The sequence below is a fragment of the Schistocerca serialis genome, chromosome 4 (genome assembly GCF_023864345.2).
Source record: "Schistocerca serialis cubense isolate TAMUIC-IGC-003099 chromosome 4, iqSchSeri2.2, whole genome shotgun sequence".
NCBI lineage: Eukaryota > Metazoa > Arthropoda > Insecta > Orthoptera > Acrididae > Schistocerca > Schistocerca serialis.
Genome location: NC_064641.1, coordinates 16,761,524 through 16,776,334, shown reverse-complemented (window position 1 = coordinate 16,776,334; position 14,811 = coordinate 16,761,524). Strand labels below are relative to the sequence as shown.

Below are 14,811 nucleotides of genomic sequence, written 5' to 3'. Positions count from 1 at the left end.
ATGTAGATCACGTTTCATTTACAGAGCTATCTGTGGGCCAACAACAGGCAACAAGCAGAAGTTGTGAGCCACTAAGACTGCCATCTAGCATCAGCAAACGATTTTTTTCCATAATTGATATGGATTTTTTCTCTCATTTTTGTTCTTCCCCATTGTCGAAGTGGCTGAATATTGACACAGAGAGCACTTACACTCGCTTCATGATTTAGGTCAAATTTCAGCAGATTTCTGTTTATTTTACTATTGATCATATTGTCAGCGTTTTTGCTATTCTTTTCGAGCTGATTAAATTTATGAATTAACTGTATAGCTGTACATTGTATTAATCAGCATATTTGAGTATTTTTTGTGTCCAGTTAAGACAGTATATCGTTTTCACACTTGTTGTATTGTATTCTCCATAAAATCTGCTATCCCATTCATGATCGATTCAATTACTTACAATGACTTATTGCTGTAAATAGGAAACTAAGTGCATTACCCCTTCCTCAGAGCAGAATAGTTTCCTACACTACGCCATTAGGCCAAGGCGAATAAGAACCGCACCAAATTTGTGTTGGGGATGGTATTCTAAACATTCGAGTGTGTAACAGCGTATATTAATCATCATCACATGTTACTGTACTTGGTCATTTATTACTGAATTTCGTCAGTGTCTAACAGGTGGTTATTAATTATGCCACAGTCTATGAGCAATGGGAAAAGCGACCATTATTTTATGAAAATATGTCCACTGCTCTTTCAGTTTTACCCATCTCCAGTCTGTTAGTATCACTCCGTCATAGTCTCTACACAAGATGACTGTATGAGGTGCATTCAAGTTCTAAGGCCTCCGATTTTTTTTCTCCGGACTGGAAAGAGATAGAAACATGCGAATGGTTTTAAAATGAGGCCGCGTTCATTGTCAATACGTCCCAGAGATGGCAGCACCGTACGGCAGGTGGAATTTTACCGCCAGTGGCGAGAATGAGAACTGTTTTAAATACTCAAAATGGCGACGTCTTCCTTACTTGAACAGCGTGCGATCATTCGTTTTCTGAATTTGCGTGGTGTGAAATCAATTGAAATTCATCAACAGTTGAAGGAGACATGTGGTGATGGAGTTATGGATGTGTCGAAAGTGCGTTCGTGGGTGCGACAGTTTAATCAAGGCAGAACATCGTGTGACAACAAACCGAAACAACCTCGGGCTCGCACAAGCCAGTCTGACGACACGATCGAGAAAGTGGAGAGAATTGTTTTGGGGGATCGCCGAATGACTGTTGAACAGATCGCCTCCAGAGTTGGCATTTCTGTGGGTTCTGTGCACACAATCCTGCATGACGACCTGAAAATGCGAAAAGTATCATCCAGGTGGGTGCCACAAATGCTGACGGACGACCACACGGCTGCCCGTGTGGCACGTGGCCAAGCAATGTTGACGCGCAACGACAGCACGAATGGGACTTTCTTTTCGTCGGTTGTGACAATGGATGAGACGTGGATGCCATTTTTCAATCCAGAAACAAAGCGCCAGTCAGCTCAATGGAAGCACACAGATTCACCGCCACCAAAAAAATTTCGGGTAACCGCCAGTGCTGAAAAAATGATGGTGTCCATGTTCTGGGACAGCGAGGGCGTAATCCTTACCCATTGCGTTCCAAAGGGCACTACGGTAACAGGTGCATCCTACGAGAATGTTTTGAAGAACAAATTCCTTCCTGCACTGCAACAAAAACGTCCGGGAAGGGCTGCGCATGTGCTGTTTCACCAAGACAACGCAGCCGCACATCGAGCTAACGTTACGCAACAGCTTCTTCGTGATAGCAACTTTGAAGTGATTCCTCATGCGCCTTAATCACCTGACCTGGCTCCTAGTGACTTTTGGCTTTTTCCAACAATGAAAGACACTCTCCGTGGCCGCACATTCACCAGCCATTCTGCTATTGTCTCAGCGATTTTCCAGTGGTCAAAACAGACTCCGAAAGAAGCCTTCGCCGCTGCCATGGAATCATGGCGTCAGCGTTGTGAAAATGTGTACATCTGCAGGGCGATTACGTCGAGAACTGTGATCCCTTATGATTTTCATCCAATTTTTAGACAAAGTAGAGGCTAAATCAACAAAGACGCATGGGTGCAGCTCACCAGTCAGCAGGCAGAAGATGAGGAGACTGGCCAGTGCAGCCAACAGTGCACTCCCTACACTGGGCCAACGGCGACCGAACCTCGCCGCAAAGTAGTTCACCATGAAGTGGGCAGGCAGCTTGGCCGCCCCCTGCGCCACTATCCCCAGGAAAGGGTTCGCACTCAGTCGGCTCACGGCTATCACCAGTGAGTAGATAGCCAGCAGGTGCACTGACCTAGTAACAGCCAGAAATGCGCACATTATTCCGTATCGTTCAAAGAGTCTCAACATGAACGGATTCCTTTAAGTGGGCTTACTACACATTCTTTACTGTGCAGTCTGTTTAAAAATTGTCATTAAGCGATGTTTGTACAAAAAATGAACTTAAATATACGATTTTACCATCGCTGTACAAAGAAAATTATGAAGATTCTACACAGATGTTAGATGGACTTAATGGTAGGTCCACATATAGAGTGACAGATGGATGGTCAGTCTGAAGCTCCTTTCTCAACAAGCCCTCTTGATCTGATGTTCTTAGTAGCTACACTAACGTGGATTGTCAGTTTTATTAATTTAAGGCCATTCCATTTCCTGATATATACATTACATAAGCTCACAACCGAGTTCATCCTTCGCATCCAGACTATTATCAAGAGGAACTGAAAATTGTGCTGTTGTGAAGCAACTTCAAGCATTCAGTGTGATTTATCCTTTGAACATGGAGATGCTAATAACCATCGGTTCTGGCAGAGTGACATCCAAAGATGGAACCTCTACCTCGACATTGCCCCACTGGAAGAACTGGAAGAACTCGCATACTGAAAGACTGATCAGGTAACCCGTGGTCAGAAAGGGTTGTGTGCAGCTGATAACTGAATGGTTCATGAGCCTTGTAGATATACACAGTGTTTCACTAAATGTGTTTGCCTCTGTAAGTTACGAAGTAACAGGCGACGGAAATATTTACTGTGGTAGCTCACCATAAGAAACGTTACACTGTCTGCGGAGCTATGAACATAGTTTACTGTGTTATTATCCAAAGACTTACAGCAAAAAGATACAATTTTTTAAATGGAACAATAGTTGTTTCTATCATGCACTTCAATAAGTAACACCAGCTGTGTATACATCAATTTAAATTACACTCCTATCACTTTTAGTTTGGGAGCTACAACCCTTCAAAGTTTCAGGGGCAGATACCACACACGCTGCACATAACGCAATGCTCCTTCTAAATGTGGTGGAGCCGAGTTCTAACGTCGCCGGTGTCACGGGGCGAGAAGCTTCCTCGATGCGCTGTTAGACTGCCGACTGTCGCCGCACATGGCAGTTCGACCCACACAAACAAACGGGGCTCAATATACCACAGTTATTGATGTCGGATGAAGATGGCATACATGAACAACGGGTACGTTGACATGTTGCTGACGCTTGGCGAGTGCCGACACGATGCCACTGAAGCAGCCGTGGCGTACGCTGTAAGATATCCTGGGTGATGAGCACTGGCAGCCATTACGTTCTTACGTGCCGAACGACGACTTCGGGAAACAGGCAGCTTGGTAATGCGCCACAGTAACAGACGAAGAACTGCAAGAAGTGAGGAGACAGAGGTGTTTGTTTTAGCTGCAGTACACCACGATCCTCATGTCAGCTTACGAGCCGTTGCTGCAGTCGCTGGCGTCAGTCTCACATCTGTGTGGCGCATTGTACACAGTCACAGGTTACACCCGTACCGCCTGTCACTGACCCAGGAGCTGCATGGGAACGATTTCCGTGCGAGAGTTACATTCTGTGAATGGACCATGCGCAATTTCACGCTGGAGTCTCTGCAAAGTGTTATGTTCTCTGATGAGTCCACGTTAATAAATTATGGTGCTGTGAATCGCCAGAACGTGCACTATTGGGCCGCAGACAATCCTCGGTTCTAGGCGCTACAGTCTGGAACTGCGCGACCGCTACGGTCGCAGGTTCGAATCCTGCCTCGGGCATGGATGTGTGTGATGGCCTTAGGTTAGTTAGGTTTAAGTAGTTCTAAGTTCTAGGGGACTGATGACCTCAGCAGTTAAGTGCCATAGTGCTCAGAGCCATTTGAACCATTTGAACAATCCTCGGTGGGTGCGACCTGTCGACGGTCACCGTAGGTGGTCTATTAATGTACGGTGTGGAATCCTTGGGGATGAAATCATCGGTCAACACTATTTCCCAGGTAGGCTGACAGGTGAGTTATATCGCACGTTCATAGTCGACAGTTTGAGTGGTCTCCTTGAACATGTGTGTATGCACGAGAGTCCATATGCGGATGCAGCACGATGGTCACCCAGCCCATTCTGCGCGTGCTGTTGTGGAAGAACTAAACAATAGGTTTGCAGGAAGGTGGTTGGGCCGCCATGGCCCTCATTCATGGCCCGCAAGGTCGCCCGACTTAACACCATTAGATTTCTTTTTGTGGGGATATCTAAAGGATCGTGTTTGTGTCACTGAGCCCACATCCCTAGATGATCTAAAACGGCGCATCGAGGACGCATGTTGCTCCATGACACCGGCGATGTTACATCTCGTCTGCAGATCCTTTAGAAGGCGCATTGCATTGTGCGTTCATGAACATGGACACACATTTGAATATCTCATTTAAATCAACTTCCCACCTCCAGAACATCCATCACCCACCACAAAGCCATGTATTATGTACAGCGTGTGGTTTCTGCCCCTGAAACTTTGAAGGGTTGTAGCTCATAAACTAAAAGTGATAGGAATGTAGTTTAAATTGATGTATACACAGCTGGTGTTACTGATTCCAGTGCATGATAGAAACAACTATTGTTCCATTTAAAAAATTGTATCTTTTTGCTGTAACTCTTTGGATAATAACGCAATAAACTATGTGCGTAGCTCTGCAGACAGTGTAACGTGTCTTATGGCGAGCTACCACAATAAATATTTCCGTCTCCTATTACTTCGTAACTTACAGAGGCAAACACATTTAGTTGAACACCCTGTATAACTACGGCCAGATAAGCAGCGAGGAGAGACACTTCGCACCGAGATATCAACATGTCCACGTCAGTCAAACGCATGCGTGCCCTGTGCTACGGATGACGTCAAAGCCAGGAAGACTTGCATGCGTTTCCGTAAAATTTGGAAGTGAACTAGCGAGGACGTACACCGTCTTGGATCGCTTAGATTTCACGGAAGTAACAGTCTGTGTGCCACGAACGATGTTGACAAAACCGTGTGCCATGTGGCGAGATTAATTTTGCGCTTTCAAGGTGAGCAATCAACTTTTGTTGATTAGAAGTCAGAACGATAGACCATTTGACTTGGGACTGATGACCATAGATGTTAAGTCCCATAGTGCTCAGAGCCACCGTTTGACTTGGAACTTCCTGTAGAAGTAACCTCTGAACTGTTAATAGTGCTGTTTCCGATAGGAATATTCTTATTATTACTAGTGATGTTATTATATTTTGTGCGTGTGAAGTTTTAAAGAACATACCAATCAGTTAGAACGCAAAACTTTTATTTGTAGTCATAGTGTCTGATCCTGCTGAGTAAATTGCAAGAAGGAACTTGTTTTCTTTCGGTGAGCTCGAAGAGTTGTGTGACCCTGCAGACTGGAAATTATGATCAGTATGCTTTCTGACTGAACGCAAAAACAGTTTTCAGGCTTTCTTAAACGGCGAAGGTAGGTAGGTGTAAAGCACCCACAGACAACTTAAGTGCTTAATATAACGAAGTAACGACAGTAAAGTCTATTTATCCACTGCCCCAGCAGTGCTCTGTGGACATTTATGTCCACATATGTAATTTTTTCTAGTTGTTCACTTTCTGCATCTCTGCTTCTAGTAGCAACGGCCATTCAGTTAGTTGGTTTTACCAAACAAATTATTAGATCGTTTGTAGTTGTTATTATTTGGAAGAAAGCAAACACATGATCGTCTTTAGCACTTGAACTACACTGGCATACTGTCACAATCAAAGTACATCAAAACCAGAGAAAAACAATAAACTATTCAAAATTCAGCAACGTTATTTAAACCATTGATGAGTATGGAACGTATTTCAATTCTGCTAGGAAAGCAGCTATACATTTAAATGACAGACGCGCACCGCAAAAACCTTCACTTCATGGACTTGGCGAATTATTACCACAGGTTTGCACCAACATTTTCGGCAGTAGCACAAATATTCACTCATCCATTAAAAAAAGGGGTTAAGTATTACTGGTCATTGGAGTAGTTGCTGACGTTTTTGATAATTGAACATTGAGATAAGACTGAGGAATTATTGAAGCTGTCTGTCAGCTGTTTCCCAGTCAGCTAGAACACGTAGTCTCACCTGATAAACTGCTTCTGCCTTGACCGTGACCGACAAAGGGCCCGATTTCATCTACCAGAGGTTTCTCATAGCTAAAAAGAACATTTGTAGGAGGTAACAGGGGAGTTATACTAACCAGAAAACATACAGATCACTTAAAAATTTAAATAAAATGTTCAAAAACCACACTGAAATCCGAGTTAGCCTGTTAGAAAATAATCATATCAAACCTGGCATGTAAATATCTGGCTCCAGGTCAATAAAGCAAGTGATTAAAACGAGTAAGTCCTTCAGCCCCTGTTTAGATAGAGTGCACTCAGAGTTATGTTAAAATGATAAGTAGCCGAGAGAACTGAGATGTCTGAATCCCAGGCAGGCGCAGTAAAAAATTACCTATAGCGAAATTTTACTTAGCGTTATCATGCCTACCAATTGGGATGCTAACAGTAGCATCATTATGATAATAACAACCGAAATACTTCTGACAATATTACTGATCAAAGCTCACCAACATGTGCTGTACGTTCCATAGCTGCTACGAAGCACAAGAAGCAAGTGCGCAGAGATGAAAATGTGGGAAACACCCTTGTTAGTGAGAATAACGACCTGCTCCAATCTACTGCAATGGTGCACAACTTCGAAGTGTCTTTCCATGAGTTTAATAAACGCAAGAGATACATATAACAGAGATTTTAGTCACCAATAATATGAGGATGTTCTCCTTCACTAGTTAACAACAGTCTGCGAACGCTGGGGTAACTTCTCGATTCAGTGTCTGTAGAAATCACGTGGTTTTGAGGTGAAGTACCCATTGAGCCATGTCCGGAGCGAATTTTCATTGCTAAATGAAGTTCCTTGAGCGTTTCTCGGTAGAAAGCTGACAGGTGAAAATCTGAGGGTGCAAGATCACGTAAATAACGTGGACATGGAGTGACTTCTCAATCCATCTCCTGTATAGTGTTTTTGTCAGTCTAGCGGAATGCGGACAGGCCTCATCGTGGAGTAACATTGCTTCGCGCAGTCTTCCTGGTCATCGTTTTTGGATTGCGTCTGCAGCACATCTCAGCTGTTGACAGTAAATGTGAGCAGTAATGGTTATGCGGTGGGGAAGCAATTCGTAGTACACTTCACCATCGCTATTCCACCGGCTGTGTAACCTCACCTTTTGTGGATGCGTGCAGGTCTTCGAAAGGGCCGCTGCTGCTTTGTCTGGTCTCAAACAATCCTTTCTTTTCCCCATGTTAGCATGAAGACAACATTTCTCATCAGTAACGATACAGGGTAGGGAAGGCCGTTGTTGTTCACGAGCCAGTAAATGACGGGCAAGCAGATATGCACATACGGCCCACCCGTTGATTGTTGTGATTTTAGCTTGAAACATTCGTTCGTTACCCATACGTCCGATTGCAAATGTCGCACAATGGAGGAGATCACAATTCATAGCATTTGCCAGTTCTCGAGTACACCGATGTGGGGTATTGTATGCGTTTAAACGATTTTCATCAAACCCCGCATGTCTTCCTAAACGTGGTGAATGTGAAAAAGATCCTGCTTAAAACGAGAAAACCATTTCATTACCGTGTTCTATCCAGTGGTATTGTCCCCACTGACGGAACAAATGGTTCTGGTTGCCTCCGCTGCTGTCACCCTCTATCGAATTCAGGCAGACTTGTAATGCCAGAAATGCATATCCTTCTATTTCCATCTATTGTACTATAAATTTTTTTCCTTATTTTGTTACCTGAAGATATGACGTTTCTCTGTCTTTGTATATTGTAATTGTTTTACTATTTGTATATATATATATATATATATATATATATATATATATATATATATATACATATATATATATATATATGCATTTATGTCGATGTATAATTGGTTTGTTTTGTAAATATTATTTGTATTTTTATGCTGGGTCTGGCCTAGGGAAAACTATGCTATCGAACGACTACATTGATAGGTCGTGTGGAGAACCAAAGTGTTTAGGATCTTTGGTAGTGTTAACTCTGCCGCGTGGAGCGCGGACAGAGCAGAGGGAGTCTGGCTGGGGTGGTGCAGTGGAGCAGGTGTGTTGTGTGACGCTCCCGCGAGTTGCCGCGCTTTCGGGGTTTGGCAGCATGTAATTGCGCTCGACTTGCTGTGATAGTTTCTGACACGGTGGCGCGGACGGGAAGCATTAGCTGGCGCACATCAAGAGCCCGTTTCGCCTGGTGACCGTGTCGAGAAGGAGGCGCGCCAACATCCAGCCTCTGCAACAGCGACGGCTGACAATGAGTGACTGTCGCCACCTCCTCGATCGACGGCTTCAAACCTTCAACCAACCAACAAGGAAGACTGGAAGCGCGTAAAGTTTTAGAACTGTATGACAGACCTCAGCTTTTAAAATTGTTCCATTCTCAAAATTACAGCAACTTTGCATGAACCTTTGTTGCTCATTGTCCCAATTGCATTACCAAGCAGGGTCCCTTCCCTTTCCGGAATGAACCCGAGGGCCGTTGAAATTCAAACGCCAGCATTAAAGTAATATGATTCCATTTCACTGCTTTAATTTCAAAGTTCAGTTAAAGTATTCATAGCTGGCTACAATATTTAGATTACACAAGCACAAATTAAGAGTGCGAGTTTTGTTACCATATTTTAGCTTACCTGTGACTGCAGCTCAGCTTGGTACGTACTAAATTTTACTATTGTTAATTGTTCAGAATCATTTAATTCAAGTTCAAAATTAAATCTCTTATTTCTAAATTGCATAGATTCAAGTAGCTTTTGAAATGATTGTTGAAAAATGGTTCAAATGGCTCTGAGCACTATGGGACTTAACATCTATGGTCATCAGTCCCCTAGAACTTAGAACTACTTAAACCTAACTAACCTAAGGACAGCACACAACACCCAGCCATCACGAGGCAGAGAAAATCCCTGACCCCGCCGGGAATCGAACCCGGGAACCCGGGCGTGGGAAGCGAGAACGCTACCGCACGAAATGATTGTTGAGGTAGCCCAAGACTAACCTCATTTTATTGAAGTTCGTAGTGCTTCAGAACAAAGATCACTATTAATTCCAGTCACTAAATTAACTTTCAATTTCCTGGTTTTATTAATTCTTCTGCTAAATTAAGTCAGAGTGTAGCAAAATTTATTACTTCTGACAAACATTCAGTTTTCACACAACACGTGTCAAACTTCAGTTGCCACGCTTTTAGTGCTAATTATATGTGCATTAATCTTTCATTTTCAGTTATTATAGTAGTTGTCCATAGGACTGGCGACCGTAATTTTCCCCAAATCTCAAGTATCTAATTAACGCCAGTTAATTTTTAACGTAACGACCGCACATTTACTTTCTTTATTAACTTTACACTTTTTCAAAATTAATTTTCATCAGTTTCATTTGCATTTTTCCTTTCATTTAGATGTAACCCTTTCCTCCCTCTTTAACGACAGATTAACTTCGGTGACGATAGCTTTTTTCAAATTTCCATTAGGTACACGCGGTTTAAATTTTACTGTCATTAAGGTCGATAAGTGAGCGGGAGGTTACAGACTATGTGGAAAATGTTGCCATTTCTCCACTTGGCACTCCATTTTCTAGCGTGCAGAGCACCACTCACTATCTCCAAATGGCAAAGTCATAATATGTAAACTTAAATAGGAACAGTGAACTACATCAACGAGACTACCGATACGGAAAAAAAAGAATAGAAAAATGTGAGCTTATGCACCAGTCTAATAGAACTGCAGCTGATTGAGATGGTAAGCACCAATCTAATAATTTTTGTTAACTTGGGCGCTACACCAAGGTCAGCGGAAAGCAGACCCCGCAGTAGACCTAACTAAGGTGGCAGTTACGTTCTGAACAGCGAAGCACAGCCTCGTAGCTCAGAGGTTACTAGAGTTACTGGACAATTTTGAGAAAAGTGAGACGCCTCGGATGGTCTATTGTCCCTCTTTTGCAAAGTATATGTGGCACAAATTTCAGAACAACAGTTTGGTGAGTCTTTGTGGATTTTCGCCGTCTTGCGAAATATCAGGAATAATTAATCTGGGGTTCGGAAAAATACTCCGCCCGCCCGAGACGACAATCCCCTGATTACGCAAGCCTTCGGTGTTCTCTAATTGCCGAGGAAATCGTTTGATGCCATTTATCTATCAATTAATTTCATCAACTTTTGAAATAATAATCGTGTCAACCCAGGAGCTATGTCAATAGATACATAATTTTATGGACAATGTGGATTTTTCTTTGTCAGGAAACTGGACAGGGCTGCTGTCGTTCCTCTTGCACGCCTTTTGGTAGGTTAGGGAAAAATTTTGCCGAACAAGATGAAAGATGACGAAATAAATCTCGGGTGAACAGCCTGGTATGAGTTTGCATAGGACACAATATTTCCGCAATCGACCCCGTTGCCATCATCAGGTGCGCTGATGTACTGACCGGCGGTGGGCCGGCGCCAGGTATACAGGGTCAGTCACCTAACGTTACCGCTGGACGTATTTCGTAAACCACTTCAAATACTGACGAACCGATTCCACAGATAGAACGTGAGGAGAAGGGCTAGTGTAATTGTTTAATACAAAGCATACAAAAATGCACGGAAGTATGTTTTTCAACACAAACCTACGTTTTTTTAAATGGAACCCCGTTAGTTTTGTTAGCACATCTGAACATATAAACAAATACGTAATCAGTGCCGTTTGTTGCATTGTAAAATGTTAATTACATCCGGAGATATTGTAACCTAAAGTTGACGCTTGAAACGTCCGACGTTCAGTTGCGTGTTGTAACAAACACTTCATTGCAGGGGCCCAAACAGCTGCAACATACATCGAGTTTCTACAGAATGATCTGCCAACGTTGCTCGAAAATGTCCCACTGGAAATGCGTCGACGTATGTGGGTGGTATCAGCATGATGGTGCACCTGCACATTCCGCAATTAACACTAGGCTGACCCTTGACAGGATGTTCGACGGGCGTTTCATAGGACGTGGAGGACGCATAAACTGGCCAGCCCGTTCTCCTGATCTTACACCTCTGGACTTCTTTCTGTGGGATACGTTAAAGGAGAATGTGTACCGTGATGTGCCTACAACCCGAGAGGATATGAAACAACGTATTGTGGAAGCCTGCAGCGACATTACACCAGATGTACTGCGACGTGTACGACATTCATTACGCCAGAGATTGCAACTGTGTGCAGCAAATGATGGCCACCACATTGAACATCTATTGGCCTGACATGTCGGGACACACTCTATTCCACTCCGTAATTGAAAACGGAAACCACGTGTGTACGTGTACCTCACCCCTCATGGTAATGTACATGTGCGTCAGTGAAAAAGACCAATAAAAAGGTGTTAGCATGTGGACGTAATGTGCTGTTCCAGTCTCTTCTGTACCTAAGGTCCATCACCGTTCCCTTTGGATCCCTACGTAATTCGGTGCTCTCCGATACACACGATCGAACAGCGGAGGAGTGGTACTCAAGCGTCAACTTTAGGTTAAAATATCTCCGGATGTAATTAACATTTTACAATGCAACAAACGGCATTGATTACGTATTTGTTTATATAATCAGATGTGCTAACAAAACTAACGGGGTTCCATTTAAGAAAACGTAGGTTTGTGTTAAAAAACATACATCCGTGAATTTTTTATGGTTTGTATTAACCAGTTACACTAGCCCCTCTCCTCACATTCGGTCTGTGGAATCGATCCGTCAGTATTTGATGTGGTTTACGAAATATATCCAGCGGTAATGTTAGGTGACTCGCCCTGTATATAGGACAGTCTCCCTCCCGCTCCTCCGTCAGGCGCTTCCTATGCACACTCATACCAGGCTGTTCACCCGAGATTTATTTCGTCATAAAATACGCCTGGAGAAATTGAAGAATCACAATATCAAAGATGCATAGAGTCGATTGAAGTAGTTGTCAGCAACCGAATATGAAAAGGAGTCTGTTGAGTCATGTGGTGCGAGCAGCCATGTGCTAGGTTGTGTGTCAAGTCAGGAAGTGAATGGGGCGTAACATCTAGTCGTGTATATCTGCAGGGTTCTACATCTACATGTATACTCTCTAAACACACTTAAGTGCCCGGCAGAGAGTTCAGCGAACCACCTTCACAATAATTCTCTATTATTCCACTCTCGAAGAGCGCGTGGGAGAAACGAACAACTATATCTTTCCGTGTGAGCTCTGATTTACCTTATTTTACTATGATGATCGTTTCTCCCCTGTAGGTTGGCGTCAACGAACTATTTTCGCATTCAGATGAGAAAGTTGGTGATTGAAATTTCGTGAGAAGACCCCGCTGCAAAGAGAAACGTCTTTATTTTAATGATGTCAATCCCAATTACTGTATTACGTCCCTGACATTCTCTCCCATATTTCTCGATAATAAGAAACGTGCTACTCTTCCTTGAACTTTCTCGACATACTCCGTTAATTCCATCTGCAGCAGTACTTCACAACAGGGCCTACAAGCGTAGAGTAGGCAGTCTCTTTAGTGGACCTATTGCATCTTCTAAGTGTTTTGCAATAAAGCATAGACTTTGGTTCGTCTTCACCCGACATTTTCCATCTGTTATTTCCAGTTTAAGTTGTTCGTAATTGTAATTCTCAGGTATTTAGTTGAATTTACTGCATTCAGAGTTGATTAATTTATTGTGCAACCCAAGTTTAACAGATTAATTTTACCACTCGTGTGGATGACCTCATACTTTTCATTATTTAAGGTCAGTCGGTAATTTTCGCACCATACAGATCTAAATCGTTTTGAAATGTGATTTGATCTTCTGATGGCTTTACCAGACGATAAACGACAGAATCATCTGCAAACAACCTAAGAGGGCTGCTCGGAGGACCTATAACACTACCTCGGGGAATGCCAGAAATCACTTCTGTTTTACTCGATGAATTTCCGTCAGTTATTACTAACTTTGACCTCTCGGACAGGAAATCACGAATCCAGGCACATAACTGAGACGATATTCCATAAGCACGCAGTTTCATTACAAGCCGCATGTGAGGTACTGTTTCAAAAGCCTTCTGGAAATCTAGAAATACGGAATCAACTTGAAATCCCTTGCCAATAGCACTCAACACATCGCGTGAGTAAAAGAGCTGCTGGGGTGCTTTTAGGTATGGAGGCACACTACCAAGGTTATAAAATGGATGAAGACATGTGCTCCCTCTCATTCGTTGCTCAGTCTAATCCCATTCCTTTCTCGTCCGTTTATCGTGGCTTATTAGTTCTTTATTAATATGAACACTGGCGTAACATAGTACAGCCATGCTACGAACAGCTTGCTCTAACCTCCATTACCTTGTCTGTCAGACTTGAACAATTCAGCATTGCTATGAATTCTGTCATACCATGAGACTGTGGTATAGACGTTCGTCAGAGATAATCCACACACACCCGGCGTCGACGCTACGAGTTTCTGTCGCAAAACTGGTAAGCGTTACTGTTTATGCAGCTCCTATCAATGAATCTCAAGAATATCATGGCTACGTAGTTGCCTCTGTAAGTTGATTTCCCTCGAGTGCATTTCAAATACGAACCTGTTCTTTGTTTCCTACAAAAGCATGGTAGGCATCTTTGTCTGCTGTCATCTTTCCTTCCATTAGAAAATGCTACATGCTGAAGGAATAGAACTTTAATACTTTTTCAGTTCAAATATTTTCCGGTGTGCAACAGGGTTATTTTCATTGAGTACGCAGCATAGTGGTTTAGTGACTCCCTTAATGGAAATACTGCCTCAAATTTAATTTGTGTTGAAGAATATATCTAAGCTAAGTTAAAATTCCCTTAACTGTTTGTTACCCATAACGGTGCTGCCTCTCCGAGTACTACAGCACGTTTTGCATAAACACACACAGTACGGTGAGAAGTCCAACGCTGCCACTGTCATGGTGACAGGAGAATTTTCTCTGGAGGTAAGAAATTACTTACCTGGAAGTCGGCAAAGGAGTGACAGTTAATGAAATACTAATCACACGAGTTATAGTTTGATTTTGAGGTGACTCATCGACCTGTTAAGGCCCATGAAAATTCCAATCGCCTGAGTCGGAAAATATGTGCGAGTATCACTTTTGCAAAATGGCATAATGTGCAAGTTATTGATGTAGATAGCCAAGTATTCGTAACACAATCACAGTACCTTGGGCATGGAAGGTCATACACAAAGATATCAGTCTCGGACTTTGCATTGTGGTACCAGTCACGGGGTGAAATGAAGTTTATAAAAGAGGCGCATGATAATGTGTTGACCGGGCACTGAGCCTGTGGAACAACAATGTGACATAAGCCCAACAGTACTGGTGGTGGACACACAGACAACACGTGTTGCAGTATGTGAACAATAGAAAAGATGCTGAGTAA

General features: G+C 42.9%; 2 protein-coding genes across 3 annotated transcripts in view; both read right to left on the bottom strand.

Annotated features, from left to right (window-relative positions):
• Positions 1 to 14,811, bottom strand: part of LOC126473439 (solute carrier family 22 member 7-like) — a 555,641-nt gene that overhangs the window by 408,913 nt on the left and 131,917 nt on the right. The window lies entirely within an intron of this gene.
• Positions 1 to 14,811, bottom strand: part of LOC126473440 (solute carrier family 22 member 13-like) — a 68,371-nt gene that overhangs the window by 29,281 nt on the left and 24,279 nt on the right. Inside the window, exon 3 of the mRNA XM_050100487.1 lies at positions 2,125 to 2,339. Within this exon, the coding sequence (XP_049956444.1) occupies positions 2,125 to 2,339 (215 nt within the window). The remainder of the gene's footprint in view (positions 1 to 2,124; positions 2,340 to 14,811) is intronic.